The 16,624-nt window shown below is 39.9% G+C and overlaps 1 protein-coding gene across 1 annotated transcript in view; it reads right to left on the bottom strand.

Moving 5' to 3' along the window:
* Positions 1–12,926: 12,926 nt before the first annotated feature.
* Positions 12,927–16,624, bottom strand: part of LCMT1 (leucine carboxyl methyltransferase 1) — a 47,295-nt gene continuing 43,597 nt past the window's right edge. The window contains exons 10-11 of the mRNA XM_075564641.1: positions 15,372–15,469; positions 12,927–13,097 (exon numbers count right to left, since the gene is read on the bottom strand). Of these exons, the coding sequence (XP_075420756.1) occupies positions 13,075–13,097; positions 15,372–15,469 (121 nt within the window). The 3' untranslated portion in view covers positions 12,927–13,074. The remainder of the gene's footprint in view (positions 13,098–15,371; positions 15,470–16,624) is intronic.

Raw genomic sequence — 16,624 nt, 5'->3', positions numbered from 1 at the left:
AGAGCGGGGAGGGAGGGGGGAAATGAGCTGATACCAAGGGCTCAAATAGAAAGCAAATGTTTTGAGAATGATGATGGCAACAAATGTATAAATGTGCTTGACACAATGGATGGATAGATTGTAATGAGTTGTACGAGCCCCCAATAATATGATTTAATTAATTAATTAATTAAAACATTCCAGAGATTTTCTTTGGCAACGGTTTCCCCAGACATGGCGGCTCCTGGCACTGTAACCCTGGAGCCCCATCTTTGCGTTCCCGCAGGGGCCGGTCATTGTGGGTTTTAGCCTAGAGTCTACACAGACTCGGAAAGCTTCCCGGAGAAAGTAAGTCCCTCAAGAGCCCCACAATGCCTGTAGGCTGCCTGGGCACAGTGGCTGCCCTTACCTACAGACTCTGTGGCTGCCACCTGGCCACAGCCCGCGCTCAGCTCACGGTGCGCACCTGGTTCAGGGCTTCATGATCACAGCAGCCGTCTTCGTGGGTCTGGCTGCGCCCACTGCGAAGCCTCCACCCTGAGCCTCCAGCCCAGACTGGAAAAGCGCAGGGACAGACCTAACTCCAGCAGCAACCGTGGGTCATGCTGGGGGACCTGGCCTCTTAGCAGCCCATGTTGATTGGGAAGGAAGTGACGTATTCCCAGAAGCCGCTGATGCTGCAAACTACAGCTCTACCCGGTAGATTCTACCCCCCCCCACCCCCCCTCACCCCCCGACCCCCCCCCCCCCCCCCGACCTTCAGAATCCAAGATTCCATTCAGTTTGGGTGCCTGACATCTGCCACTACTGCTTAATAAACCCTGGTCCCCTTGTTTAAAAATAAAATTTTAAAAACTCTGGAAAACAAAAAGTCCCACCTGAAGAGGCTTTACTGGCAAATTTAGCAAACATTCAGAAAAGCGTTGACACCAACTCCATTCAAATTATTCCGGAGTATAGAATAGTCACAGATTTGTTTAATGAAAGTAAGCATAGCTTCGATCCTTAAACCAGGAAAAGACATCAGTAAGAAGAAAAGTGTAGCCCAATATGCCTCATAAACATAGATGGACACATTCCCCAGAAAACCCTAGGCACTAGAACCCAACAACATATCCAAAAATAACGTATGGCAGCTAAGTGGGCTTCAGACCAATTATATAAGTGTGGTCCAACATTAGAAAAATGATGAACACAATTCACCACTAGATGAAGGGAAAGAACCACGTGATTATATCAATCAGCACAGAAAGACATTTAACAAAACCCAACACCATTCCTGGTTTTTTAAAAAAAATGTTTAGCAAAGTAGGAACACAAGGGAAATTCTGCAACAGAATTAAGGGCATCTATAGAAAACCAGCAGATACCATTCAACAGAACAAGGCTGAAAGCATTCCCTTTTCAAATAGGAACCAAGAAGGAAATCCTTTATCATCACACTTATTAAATTTTGTACTGAAATTTTTAGCCAGAGATATAAAGCAAGGAAGGAAACTAAAGGCATCCAAATTGAAGATAAAGTAAAACTGTATTCACAGATGACATGATTCCTTGACTAAAAATTCCCAATGACTCAGCAAGAAAATGACTGAAACTACTGGAAAGATTCAGTATAGGATCAACATATAAAAATCAGTTGAATTCCTTTACATAAACAAGAAAAACTGCAAAGGAAAATGATACCACTTACAATAGCCACCCCAAAGACAAAGCACCTAGAAATAAATCTCACTGGAGATACAAAGAAAAACGACAGGGCAATGAATGTACAAATGCACTTTACACAACTGGTGGATGTATGGATTGTGATAAGAGTTGTATGAGCCCCTAATAAAATGATTTTTAAAAATCCAGAAAACCCCCACCCCCCAAAAAACTACAAAGCACTACTACAAGAAACCAAGAGAGACATATAAATGGAAGAATCTAACAGGCTTATAAAATGTGAATAGCACCCGAAATAATATGCAGATACATTGCAGTCTGAACCAGTTCCTTCATCATTCTGATCACTGCTGTATCTGGAAAGAGAATTTGGAACAACAAAATTTTCTGATCCCTGTGGATAGAGAAACACAGCCATGGTAGTCAAAACAGCCTGGTACGATAGAGGATGCACAGATCAATGGCACAGAAATGAGAACCCAGAGATAAATTCATTCACCTATGGATTCTTTGACCTTTAATAAAGGTCCCAAATGTATTAGATAGGGAAGAAATCATGTCTTTTAATAAGTAGTGCTGGAAAAACTGGATCTCACTTTAGAGAGAAATTATGTAAATATAATTCATATCTTACACTTTTAAAAACATGATGACTTTGAATGGTCAAAACTCTGCAATATAAAACCTAAAACTATAAAGACCATCAACTTTATACAATTGATGTATGTCTATGTATGGATTGTGATAAGTGTTGTATGAGCCCCTAATAAAATGTTTAAAAAAAAAAAAATAATAAAAAAAAAAAATAAAATAAAGACCATCAAAGCAAACATAGGAAAAAAGTTAGGGGACATAACAGATGGCATGAATACAATATCAAACATAACTGAAAACACAAACAGCAGAAGACAAACTAGATGGCTGGACATGTTAACAATAACATGTTTAACAATCACATGTTTAACAATAACATGCCCATCTGAAAAAATTTTTACCAAAAGAGTGAAAAAAATGCCACCGACTATGAACATTTTTTTTTTGTCTATGACATACTGGGAAGACCATGACAGACTAATCTCTACAGTTTACCCCCCAAAAATGAAAATACTCCAATTAAGAATGGCCAGAAGACATGGACAATTCACCAAAGAAGACATTTGTCAGTGATTCTCACTCAGTCAGTGCCATCAATTTGATTCGGACTCATATTAAATGCACAGGACAAACAAGAACTGCCCCCTGTAGGTTTCTGAGACTCTAAATAATTTTTAAAATAGTTTTATTGGCATATGCATCACATATCATACAACTTAATCTTTCAATCATATAGAGGATTTACGCAATCATAACCACAATCAATTTTAAGCCATGTTCTTCGCCTACTCATTTTTGTCAGCCCACCACTTCTCCCCCAACCTCCCCCGCCATGCCCATAGGCAATTATCAATTCAGTTGTCTCCAAAAACCTACCTGCCCTGAATTTTGCATAAAGAAAATCATACAAAACACAAGCAAGAAGTCTGGCTTTAGTTCTTGAAAGACTTGCGAAGTTCATGGTACTATCAATAGTCTTCACCAACACCATAATTCAAACTCAGCAATTAATTCTTTGGTGGTCTTCCTTACTCATTGTCCAGCGTTCACATGCATGTGATGTGGTTAAAAATGCCATGGTTTGGGTCAGTCACATCTTGAACCTTAAAGTGACCCCTTGCTCTTTAGCACTTTAAAGAGGTCTTTGTAGCGGATTTGCCTGGATGCAATGCATCATTTGATTTCTTAACTGCTGCTTCCCTGAGTGTTAATTGTGGGTTCAAAGTACATTGAAATCCTTGACAAATTCAGTCTTTTCTCAACTTATTAGGAGGCTTTCTCTTGGTCCTGTTGTAAAGATTTTTTTGTTTTGAGTTGTAATCTATGCTGAAGGCTGTCATTTTTTGGTTTGTTTTAAACCTTAACTAATAAGTTTCAAGTCCTCTTTTGTTTTAGTCACAGGTTGGTAATGAGCCTTCTTCTTCCAAACCTACTACCTCATTCTTCTTTATATAGTCCAGTTTCTTGGATTACTTATTTAGCATAGAGATTGAATAATTATTGTGAAAAGATAAAACTCTAACACACACCTTCCTGATTTTAAACCATACAATATCCCTTGTTCTGTTTGAACAACTGTCTCTTGGTCTATTAACAAGTTCAGTTCTACATGAGCATAATGAAGTGATCTGGAATTCCTACTATATTTTGCTGAAGATTTACAACAGTGGTTGCAGCAGTACATTGACAAAGAGCTGCCAGCAGTTCAGGCTGGATTCAGAAGAGGACATGAAACAAAACATATCATTGCTGACATTAGATGGATGTTGGCTGAAAGCAGAGAATACCAGAAATATATTTACTCGTGTATTATGGATCATTCAAAGGCCTTTGTGTGGACCATAACAAATTATGGATAGTCTTTAGAAAACTGGGAATTCTAGAACACTTCGTTGTGCTCACACGGAACCTACACATGGATCGAGAGGCTTTTGTGTGAACAAAACAAGGGAACACTGCATGGCTTAAAATCAAGGAAAGTGTACGTCAAGGTTGTTCAATTTTTATACTGATAAAATAATTGGAGACGCTGGAATATATGAGAATGTAGCATCATGATTGGAAGGCTTATTAACAACCTGTGGTACCCAGATGACACAACTTAGTTTGCTGAAAGTGAGGAGAACTTGAAGCATTTGTGGATGAAGATCAATGATTATAGCCTTCAGTCTGAATTACAACTCAATGTAAAGAAAACCAAAATCTTGACAACTGTTCCAATAGGTAACATCATGATAAATGGAGAAAAGATTGAAGCTGTCAAGGAAAAGCAAAGGTCATGGAAAAGACAGGAAAGAAAGAAGAACATATCAAAGTAGAGATCAAAAGAGGCTCTGAAACTGTTTCTTGAACATACAGTGGCTACAATGAATGGGGGAAATGAATAGAAAAGATAGATAGTAAGTTTTAAAAGGCAGTTCAAGAGAAGAAAGCATTATCGTGAAATGTATGCAAAGACCTAGAGTTATAAAATTCAAAGGGAAGAACATTCTCGTCATATTTCAAGTTAAAAGAACTCGGGAAAAATTCAAACCTTGAGTTGTAACATTGAAAGATTCTCTGGATGAATAATTGAATGACAAAGGAAGCATCAAAAGTAGTTGGGAAGAAACCACCACAGTGTCACTGGACCAAAAAGAACCGGTTGACATTCAGCCATTTCAAAAGGTAGCATATGATCAGCAATCAATGGTATTGAAGAAAGAGGTCCAAGCTTCACTGAAGGCATTAGTGAAAAAATGAGACTCTAGGAATTGATGGAATATTGGAATGCTTTAACAAGTTAATCTAGAAGGTTATCTGGCTAACCAACTGGAATAGATCCATTTTGTGCCCATTCTAAAGAAAGGAGGCCCATTACAATGTGGAAAACATAGAGCAATATCAATGATGTAACGTGCAAGTACAATTTTGCTGGTAAATAAAACATGGTTGAAACCTATACATAGGCAATGAGCTGCTAGAAATTCAAGTTGGATTCAGAAGAGCACGTGGACCATAGGATCTAATTGCTGACATCGGATAGATCTTGACTGAATGTAGAGCATAGTAGAGAGTTGTGTTCCTGTTTTATTGACTATGCAAAGACATTTGACCTTGTGGGTCACAACGAACTATGAATAACATTGAACACAATGAGAATTTCGGGACACTTCGTTGTGCTCATGCAGAACCTGTACATGGATCAAGAGACAGTTGTTTGATCAGGACAAGGGAACACAGTATGGCTCAAAATGTGAGTCAGGGTTGCATCCCTTCACCACACTTATACAATCTGTATGGTGATCAAATAATCCAAGAACTTGGACTATATGAAAAACACAGCATCAAGATTGGAAGAAGACTCATTAACAACCTACAATATGCAGATGACACTACTTTGGGTGTGGAAAGCAAAGAAGCCTTGAACCAATTACTAATGGTGATGTTGGACAGGGCAAGATATGACAAATAATAATTTATAAATTATCAAGGGCTCATGAGGGAGGGGAGCGCGGGGAGGGAGGGGGAAAAAGAGGACTTGATGCAAAGGGCTTAAGTGGAGAGCAAATGCCTTGAAAATGATTAGGGTAAAGAATGTGCAGATGTGCTTTACACAATTGATGTATGTATGGATTGTGATGAGTTGTATGAGTCCCTAATAAAATGTTTTTTAAAAAACTATATAGCATTCAGTAGTGATTACAACACAATGTAAATAAAATTTAAAATATTCACAATTGGACTAATGTACAATATGAGGAGATGGAGAAAAGATTGAAGAAGTTCTAAAAGATTCCATTTTCCTTGCATCTACCTTCAACATTTATGGAAGCAGTAGCTATGAAATCAAACCATGAATTTCCTTGGGCATGCCTGCTGCACAAGATCTACGTATTTAAAATGTAAAAAAAAAAAACAAAGATGCCATTTAGAGAACTAAAGTGTACCTGACCTAACCCATGGCATTTTCAACTGCTTCATGTAAATGTGAAATGTAATAAATAAACACCACAGAAGAATGGATACATTTAAATTGTGGTGGTGACAAAGACTGAAAGCACGGTGCAGTGCCAAATGAATCAACAATCTGTCTCAGAGGAAGTAAACTCAGAATGTTTCTTAGCAGTGAGATTCTGTTTCACACCCTTTGAACCTGTTACCGGGAGAGACCAGTACCTGGACAGAGAAAAAGAGGAAGAGTCATAGCAAGATGGATGGACAGTGGCTGCAACCATGGGGTCAGACATCACAATTGTGAGGATGGCGTAGGATTGGGCGGTGTTTTGTTCTGTCATACAGAGGATAACTATGAAATGGAACTGTCTGAACTGACTGAATGGCCATGAACAATGATAACAATAGTCTATCTGTAAAATGTTTTATTCATGACCTCCTCCTACTCTTTCATTCACCTGCTCAAAGAAATAAAAAGAGAAAATTCTTAAGATTAAAATACAGCTTTAATTGTCCTTTGAAATTCATACATGTTCTGATTGTATGCAAATATATTACCAGAACAATACAGTAAATGAATTTTAAAGTACTCCACACTGGAATAACATAAAAATTGTCGATAATCTATGTATTTCCCAACTTCTTTTCCTGTTGCCTAACTTGCTTAATAAAAGCTGGACAGCCAGATATACCCAATGTAGCAAATAAAAATGAAAGCTATCCAGTTACATTATAATTTCACATAATCTTAAAATGTAATTATGCTCCACATATTGTGTGGAGCATATTTCTAAAAAATAAAATTGTTTGTTGTTTACCTGAAATGTATTTTAATTGGGCAACCTGTATTTTATCTAGTTATTCTGTCCTCCTTTTACTAATGAGATATAAGAAGTCTACTGTGGGTGCTTTTGGAAGCAGTTTTTTTCTGGGTTAAAAAACAAAACAGAAAACAAAAACTACTTAAGACTATATGCCTTTGCCGTCATGCTTTTTCCTGACATGATTCTGTTGTGATACTTGGCACTCTGGCAACAACTTCATGATCAAAACAGCTAAAGATTAAGGATGAACGTGCTGGGCAGAATAAAGCAGGGAGAATAGATCCAGGTCTTTGATGCTATTGTTCAATCAATATTTTATTTTATTTTTTAAACGTTTTATTGGGCAATCAATATTTTATTACGGCATCTGAAAGGGTTCTAGATGGCTACTGTGATGGCTAATGTGCATCGATATGTCTAAGCTGTGAGGCTCAGTGTTGGGCAGACACTGTGTGATTTTGTGATTTGATCTGAGCAGCCAATCAGTTGAAAAGGGAATGCCTTTGGGGGTGGAGCTGATTTCAGAAAACAAATGGATTTTCTGGCAAAGTTTTCTTTCTTGACCTTGTACTTTCCTTCTTACCTGACCGCCAGTTCTTGGGACATATCCCTACAGAAGTCTCTGGAATGCACCTGAACTTCAGATTTTAGATCAATCTAAATCCGTATCTGACAACCCAGATGAGCCAGCAGAGGTCTTCTGCCTTTAATGTGATGCATGGATTTGGGATTTGCCATTCCCCACAATTCCATGAGCCATTTCTTCTTTTTTATACATTCATAGACACGTCACTGGTTTTACTCCTCTAGAAAATCCAGATGAAGATATTCACTCTTTAAAAATGAAACAGCCGTTTCTACAAATAAAGCCAAAAAACTATTTGCTAAAAAAAAGGTCTAAGAACCATCAGGTTGCAGGAGGAAAGTCAAGGGAGATGGAGGAAAGAGCTAGGAGTCAAAGGGCATTCATGGAGGTCTAGACAAAGACATGTACATGCAAATATATATAGGAAGATGGGGAAATAGATCTATGTGTCTATATTTATAGGTCAAGTATTAAGGTGGCGGAAGGACCTTGGGCCTCTACTCAAACACTCCCACATGAATACTTTCTTTTATTAAATTGGAACTCTATGATGCTCACTCTCCCGACACAACGGCTGGAACCAAAGTGGGTGAACAAGTAAATGTGGTGAAGAAAGCTGATGGTGCCCGGCTATCAAAAGAGATAGTGACTGGGGTCTTAAAGGCTTGAAGATAAACAAGCGGCCATCTAGCTCAGAAGCAACAAAGTCCACATGGAAGAACACACCAGCCTGTGTGATCGAGTGGTCCCAAAGGGATCAGTTACCAGGCATCAAAGAACAAAAATCATATCATTGACTGCACACCTCCATGATAGGATCGCTGAAGACAAATGGGTGCATAAGCAAATGTGGTGAAGAAAGCTGATGGTGCCCGGCTATCAAAAGAGATAGTGTCTGGGGTCTTAAAGGCTTGAAGGTGAACAAGCGGCCATCTAGCTCAGAAGCAAAAAAGCCCACATGGAAGAAGCACACCGGCCAGTGCGATCACGAGGTGCCAAGGGACCAGGTATAAGGCATCATGCAAAAAAAACAACAACGATATAAGTGTGTGTATATATGTGTATATATGTGTATATGTATATGTATATATATATGCCATATTAAATGAAGGGGGAAGTGCAGAGTGGAGACCCAAGGCCCAAGTGTCGGCCAATGGAGATCCCCTCATAGAGGGGTTTAGGAGAGGAGATGGGTTAATTAGGGTGCGAGGTAGTACCGATGAAGAACACAGCTTTCCCCCAGATCCTGAATGCTTCCTCCCCCCAACTACCATGATCCGAATTCTACCTTGCAGGACTGGATAGGACAGAGGCTGTACACTGGTACATATGAGGGTTGGAGGTACAGGGAATCCAGGGTGGATGATACCTTCAGGACCAAGGGTGTGAGGGGCGATGCTGGGAGAGTGGAGGGTGAGTGGGTTGGAAGGGGGGAACTGATTACAAGGATCCACATGTGACCTCTTCCCTGGGAGAGGGACAGCAGAGAAGGGGGGAAGGGAGACTCCGGATAGGGCAAGATATGACAAAATAACGAGGTATAAATTACCAAGGGCACATGAGGGAGGGGGGAAAGGGGAGGGAGGGGAAAAAAAAGAGGACCTGATGCGAGGGGCTTAAGTGGAGAGCAAATGCTTTGAGAATGATTGGGGCAGGGAATGTATGGATGTGCTTTATACAATTGATATATGTATATGTATGGATGGTGATAAGAGTTGTATGGGTCCCTAATAAAATGTAAAAAAAAGGAGAAAAAATGATTGGGGCAGGGACTGTACAGATGTGCTTTATACAATTGATGTATGTATATGTATGAACTGTGATAAGAATTGTATGAGCCCCTAATAAATTGTTAAAATTTAAAAAAAAATTTAAAAAAAAGAAAATGATTAGGGCAAAGAATGTACAGATGTGTTTTATACAATTGATGTATGTATATGTATGGATTGGGATAAGAGTTGTATGAGCCCCTAATAAAATGTTTAAAAAAAAAAAAAAGAACCATCAGGTTTTGAAGAAGTCACTCTTCTTCAAAAGCATCCAAGGCAAACCATGCAGAGTGGAAAAAGCCAGCCTGGTATGAACGACAAACTGGGCAGCAAGGCGGTCGCACGCTCATGCTATGGCGGTGGGCTGTTGGTTTATTTGCCATTCGGGACAGGAGGGGAGTGTGCACATACAGCAGTCTATAGAGTCCACTGCCACTCCCAACTTTTACTGGCTAGGACTTCAGACAGATGACAAAACTTTGATGCGCCGTACTTTCTCTTCCTTAAATCAGTGGTTAAAACAGAACTTGGTGTTAACAAACCCAGGGACAAGGGAACAACCAATGATCAGAAATCAGTGGTGAGGAGGCCTGGTAGGGCTTGATCAAGGGCAATGTAACTGAGAGGAATTACTGAAATCCAAATGAAGGCTGAGCATGATAGTGGGACAAAAAGAAAGTAAAAGGAAATAGAGAAAAGAACTAGGAGGCAAAGGACATTTATAGAGATCTAAATACAGGCATGTACATATGTAAATATATTTATATATGATGATGGGGAAATAGATATATGTGCATATATTTATAGGCTTAGTATTAAGGTAGCAGATGGACATTCGGCCTCCACTCAAGTACTCCCTCAATGCAAGAACACTTTGTTCTATTAAACTGGCACTCTATGCTCACCCTCCTGACATGATTGCTGAAGACAAAGCGGATGCATAATCAAATGTGGTGAAGAAAGCTGATGGTGCCCAGCTATCAAAAGATAATGCCTCTGGAGTCTTAAAGGCTTGAATATAAACAAGCAGCCATCTATCAGGGAAGCGACAAGCCCACACGGAAAAAGCATACCAGCCTGTGCAATCACGATGTGTCGCCAGGATCAGAAGACCCAACAAACAAACATATTTTTGAGGACGAGGGGGGTCGGAAGAGAAACTCAAAACCCATATGTAGACAATGGGACATCCCCCCACAGAAGGTTCCCAAGGAAGTGATGAGTCAACCAGGGCGCAGTTTAGCACTGATGAAACACAATATTCCTCTGGTTCCTTAAGCCTACCTCACACCCCACTATCATGACCCCAGTCTTGCCTTTCACGGCGGGCTAGACCGGAGCATGCGCACAGATACAGGTAAGAGATAAAGAGCTCACAACACACAGAATCCAGGAACAGGTATGGGAGTAGCAATACGAGGGTAGGGGGAAGGTGGGGAGAGAAGGGGGAACTAATTTCAAGGATAAACACATAACCATCACCACCCCCCCCAAAGGGATGAACAACAGAAACTGTGGGGGGAGACAGATGTAGATGTAAGATATGAAGATAATAATATATAACTTATCATGGGGTCACAAAGGGTGAGAGGAGCGAGGGAGGGAAAAGAGGAGCTGCTACCAAAGGCTCAAATATAAAGTAAATGTTTAGAAAATAATGATGGCAACATATGTACAACTATGCTTGATGCAATTCATGTATGGATTGTTATAAGAGCTATGAGCCTCTGATAAAGTGATCTTTTTTTTTATTTTAACAATTTATTGGGGCTCATACAATTCTTTTCACAGTTCATACATATACATACATCAATTGTATAAAGCACATCTGTACAGTCTTTGCCCTAATCATTTTTTCTCTTTTCTTCTTTTACATTTTATTAGGGACTCATACAACTCTTACCACAATCCATACATATACATACATCAATTGTATAAAGCACATCCATACATTCCCTGCCCCAATCATTCTCAAGGCATTTGCTCTCCACTTAAGCCCCTTGCATCAGGTCCTCTTTTTTTTCCCCCCCTCCCTCCCCAGATAAAGTGATCTTTTAATCATAAAAAATAAGACTTCAAATGCAAGAATGTCAATCATGAAGTTACTTCCTTGCCTTTTTAGGAGCTTGCTATTAAATTGTTGAGCACGTGGGAGACTTCGTCTTGATCATGAGAATCGTGCTCAAGGCTGGAAAGGCTGGCTTTTGATGGTGTACACATATAAAAGCGATTGAGAATAAAAGTCAAAGAGTAGCATGAGACCATGAATTAGGGATGAGTATGAGAAAGTAGAGTGGTTGAGAAAAAAAAATCACAATACGAACCCCTCAGGAAGTGAGAACAGGAAAAGCTGAAATAGGTAAAAGCAGGAGTACCAGGAAGCCAAGAGGGCAGTGAGACGTCAAGATGAAGAGATCGCTGTCCTTGTCAGATGTTGCTGAGAAGCTGAGCCACTAACTGATGATCGACGTCACCGAGGCCCTTCCAAAGAGAAGATTCTGTTAAGCAGTATGCACAAAAATTATTACAAGGGGTTTTTGTTTTTTTTTTAATCAGCAGGTAGAAAAACTCAAGAGGTAGTAGGGGGCAAATGCTCATAAAGACAATGCATTCTAAGGGCTAATTTAGGAAACAAACTTTGGCACAAAAAGCAGCCCATGGAATGCCCCTGCTCTTTAACCCATCTATCTTACACTTACATAAGAAACAATATGTTGGGTGAACCATTTCCAAGTTCTATGCTTCTCAACGTCAAGATGTGCATTACTTCCATGAAGCAAGGTGCTGCAACCAAGGGCCCCACAACAAAACAAACCACCACCCCCACCCCTCCCACCACCACCACCCCTCCCACCACCACCACCACCCCTCCCACCACCCCTACCCCTCCCACCACCACCACCCCTCCCACCACCACCACCCCTCCTACCACCACCACCCCTCCCACCACCACCACCCCTCCCACCACCCCCAACATATACTCCCAAACTCACTGCCATTGAAGCTTTTTTGACCATAGGGCAAAATAAAACTGCCTGTTTGGGTTTCTGAGGCTGTAAATATTTATTTTTTAATCATTTTATTGAAGGATCATACTACTCTTATCACAATCCATACATACATCAATTGTATAAAGCACATTTGTACATCCGTTGCCCTCATAATTCTCAAAACATTTGCTCTCCACTTAAGCCCCTGACATCAGCTTTTTCCCCCTCCCTCTCTGTTCCCCTCTCATGAACCTAATAATTTATAACTTATTTTGTCATGTGTTACACTGTCCGACATCTCCCTTCACCCACTTTTCTGTAGTCCGTCCCAGGGAGGATGTTATATGTAGATCCCTGTAATTGGTTCCCCCTTTCCACCCCACCCTCCCTCCAATGCAAATCTTTATAGACGCCCTCTCTTTCTCCTGGCAGGCTTGAATTGCCAACTTGGTGATTGGCAGTCCAATGCGCCCTCCACTTTCAGGAGGAAATAAACCCACAGGTAACAGACAGGTAATCTTCACCCGACCCAGTGGGGCGCAGAATGAGCAGCAGACAATCACCAGACGTCCACACACAGTTAATTGGCAAGTGAGGTTTATTTAAACAACAGCAAGTCAACAAGAAATTGTGTAGTAACTGAGTGTGGGATGAGACAGGGGAGACGAAGTCTGCAGTCACTCAGGAGGCTGGCTTCCACTTCTGGCTCAGCAAGAGCTCTTAAAAGATTAACAGGTGATTTCCTTCAAACCTGAGCGAAAGAAACCAACAAATACTGTTAGAGAGATTCTCATGGTGTAGAACAGAGAAACCAGAGATGAGAGATGTGAACCTCTGGTGGGACCAAAATGACTTGACTCTGGGGCACCAGCCACCCATCTGACCACTGAGGTTCTGTGCTTATGGCTAGTTTTAAAGGGATGAATAAAGTGTTATAATAATGTATGGATTCTCCAGCTAATACGAAAAGCTTATCCTTGGTGTTAAACTTTGAAAACTACAGGAAGTGGAAGTTCTCTGCCTTGCACATATAAGCACTGCTATCACAAAGTACCCAGGAGGACTGTGGGTATAATAAAAGCCTCTTACATAAAACCATGTAATTTATTTTTATTAAATGAACTATAGAACATAAAAAATTAGAAACGACCTATATTTCTGAGAGTACTGGAAAGTTTAAGGAAATTTGGAAATAGTCACATGACAGAATTTAGAAAACCTATTAACAGAACACACTGAAGAGTTTTTAATAGTAAGGGGAATTATTTTTATCATTCTGTTAACAAAATTAGAATCATATGTTCTAGAATTTTCTAAGTTTTCTACTAAAAGTTATATTGTTTTTATAATGTGGAGGAGAATTAACAATATAAAAATATACTAATAGGCAATTGTAAATTAAAAAGGACTAAACTGTACAGCTCGGTAAATTTATAAATTGTTGAGTAAGACCTCTTTAAAATGGTGAGGGGCAGGATGCCATTTTAAGGACTAAGTTGCCCGTGACCCAAGCCAAGGCATCGTGGATCATCTCATATGCGTGTGACAGCTGGACAATGAATAAGGAAGACCAAAGAACTGACACATTTGAATTATAGTATTAACGAAGAATTGTACAAGTTCCATGGACTGCTAGAACAACAAATGAGTCTGTGTTACAGGAGGAAGTACAGACAAAACGTCCCTTAGAAGTGAGGACAGCCAGACTTCATCTTACCTACTTCAGACATGTTATGAAGAGGCACCAGTCCCTGGAAAAGGGCACCATGCTTGGTGGAGGGTCATTGAGAAAGGAAAACCCTCAGTGAGACAGACTGACATGGTGGCTGCAACAATGGGTTTAAACAACAATTGTGAGGACGGCGCAGGACTGGACAGTGTTTCAGTCTATTGTAACTTGGGTGACTATGAGTAGAACCAACTAAAGATCATCTAACAACAGCTGAAAGATAAGATCACAAGGGCTCATCAGCCTGGAATTTTGACACAGAAGAGAGTATTTGTCGTGAATTTTGACACAGAAGAGAGTATTTGTCGTGGTCAATGTCTGTTTTGTGTCAGCTACCTATGTAAGATAGAATGTCACATGTATCTGAAGGGACTAAATGCAGGAAGCTTGGAGGGCTGGTACTACATTAAAAACCAGATCTGGGATTGAAAAAGATCATCTCCTTGGTTGGGGAGACACCCAAAAAAGGAAAAACCACTGGGGAGTCAAGATTAACACGGGCCAGTTTGTTGTAAAGGAGAACTGGTTCAAGATCAATGTAACAGGAAACACTAAGTTCCAGGTTCTTGCTCCATGACCCACTACGGTATGGCCAGGGAACTGTACCTTATATATGAGATGAGAGGGCAAAATTCAAGCCACAGCTGTGTAGGTTTGTCAGAGACCTGGTTATAGTTGATTAAAAACACAAATACTGGCTATTATTACCTTCCAAATAATAAAATTTTACAATAGGGCTGTAAAGTCTTGTTTGTACTCATGGACTGTCTAAATTGTTTTTCTAGTTCTGTTTTATAAACACTTAAAAGATGTAATTAATTCTCTCAATATGCTCATTGTTGTGAGGTGTCACTGAGACCCTTCTGCCTCACAGGGACCCTGCAAACAACGAAGCAAACCCTGCCCAGGCTCACCCTGCTCTTGTGTTCGAGCCCACTGCTGAAGCTACTATGTCACTCCATCGTGGTGAAGGTCACCCTCCATTCTGCTGCCCTGCTACTTTACCAACGGGATGCCTTTCTCCAGGGGACGGCGCACTCTCACGATCTTTGCAACTAAGGAGCGCATTCTACCTGCACTTCTTCCGCGACAGATTTGGTTGTTATTGTGGCAGTCCGTGCTACTTTCAACATTCTCTGCCAACACCGTGATTCAAATGCGTCCACTCTTGGTGGTCCATAGATACAGACAGATGATCTCCTAGTTATTTCTGGATCTGAAAGTCAAGTCTTACAGACTTTGGAGGAGAAAACATCTCCATTTCTAGGTCAAATCAACAACAGGACAAGCAGACACCTAGCTCACGGCCTCCTTTGGTCGCCCAGCAGAGGCAGTAATGCTGCATGAGCTGCTCCAGAAGCTCCATCTCATCCAGGAATTCAAGGGACTCGATCCTACGGGAGAACGGGAAACACATTCACTGCACACTTACGCAATTACAAAGTAACCATGAGGGATATGGGAAGATATTAAGTGAAAGGGAGCAGCTAAAACTATTATCTGTGGTGTGTTTACATCTTACTGTACTGCTAGTGAAAAGAAGAAAAAAAAATTCATTAACAAAGTCAAAAGACATGACAAACGAGAAAAAAAATGTGCAGTATAAATGACAATGGGTTTATTTCTTTGCTATTTAAGAAACTAATGAACTTGAATACTATTGAACTCATTATTGAAAACTATTGAACTCATTATTAAAAGATATTGAACTCATTATTGAAAAAACTATTGAACTCATTATTAAAAGATAGGGAAAAGACCATTTCACCAGAAAAAAAAAATAAATCCTCAACCTCAAATTGGTACTAAAAGAAATATAAACTAAAATATAAAATATACTTTTTCTTTTTTAAAATTATTTTATTGGGGCTCATATAACTCTTATCACAATCCATACATCCATCCATTGTGTCAAGCACTTTTGTACATTTGTTGCCATCATCATTCTCAAAACATTTGCTTTCTACTTGAGCCCTTGGTGTCAGCTCATTTTCCCCCCTCCCTCCCCACACCCCTCTCCCTCATGAACTCTTGATAATAAATAATAATTATTTTTTCATGTCTTACACTGACAAGACAACAGAAAAGTGGGTGAAGGGAGACAGACAGTGTAAGATACTTTTTTTTAACTCTCAAATCAACAAAGATCAAAAAGATTGGTAGGAACTTTAAGAAAACATGGGGAAAAGTGCTCTCCCATCTTAGAAAATAGTGTAACTTCTTTGGTAAGAAATTTTATCATCTCTACCAATGCTTAAAATGTACATGCTTTGGCTCAACAATTAAGTTTTTAATAATTTAATCTATATGTGTATCAATATATATGTGTATTCACACATCACAAATGGGATGAGTAAATTATACCTCATTCATCCAAATGATACTACACAGCCATGAGGAAAAATGGAGTAGGTTTATATTGATTGGCACAAGATCACACACTCTTTAAGAACCACTAAAAAGCAAGTTGCATAGTATATAATGCACACAGTGTACTTCTATGGAAACAAAACAGGGGGGGGGCTATTATCATGACAATAGGCTACTTT

This window comes from Tenrec ecaudatus, chromosome 12, assembly GCF_050624435.1.
Source record: "Tenrec ecaudatus isolate mTenEca1 chromosome 12, mTenEca1.hap1, whole genome shotgun sequence".
Taxonomy (NCBI): domain Eukaryota; kingdom Metazoa; phylum Chordata; class Mammalia; order Afrosoricida; family Tenrecidae; genus Tenrec; species Tenrec ecaudatus.
The sequence above is the reverse complement of the archived record's forward strand: the minus strand, read 5'-3'. Positions and strand labels throughout refer to the sequence as shown.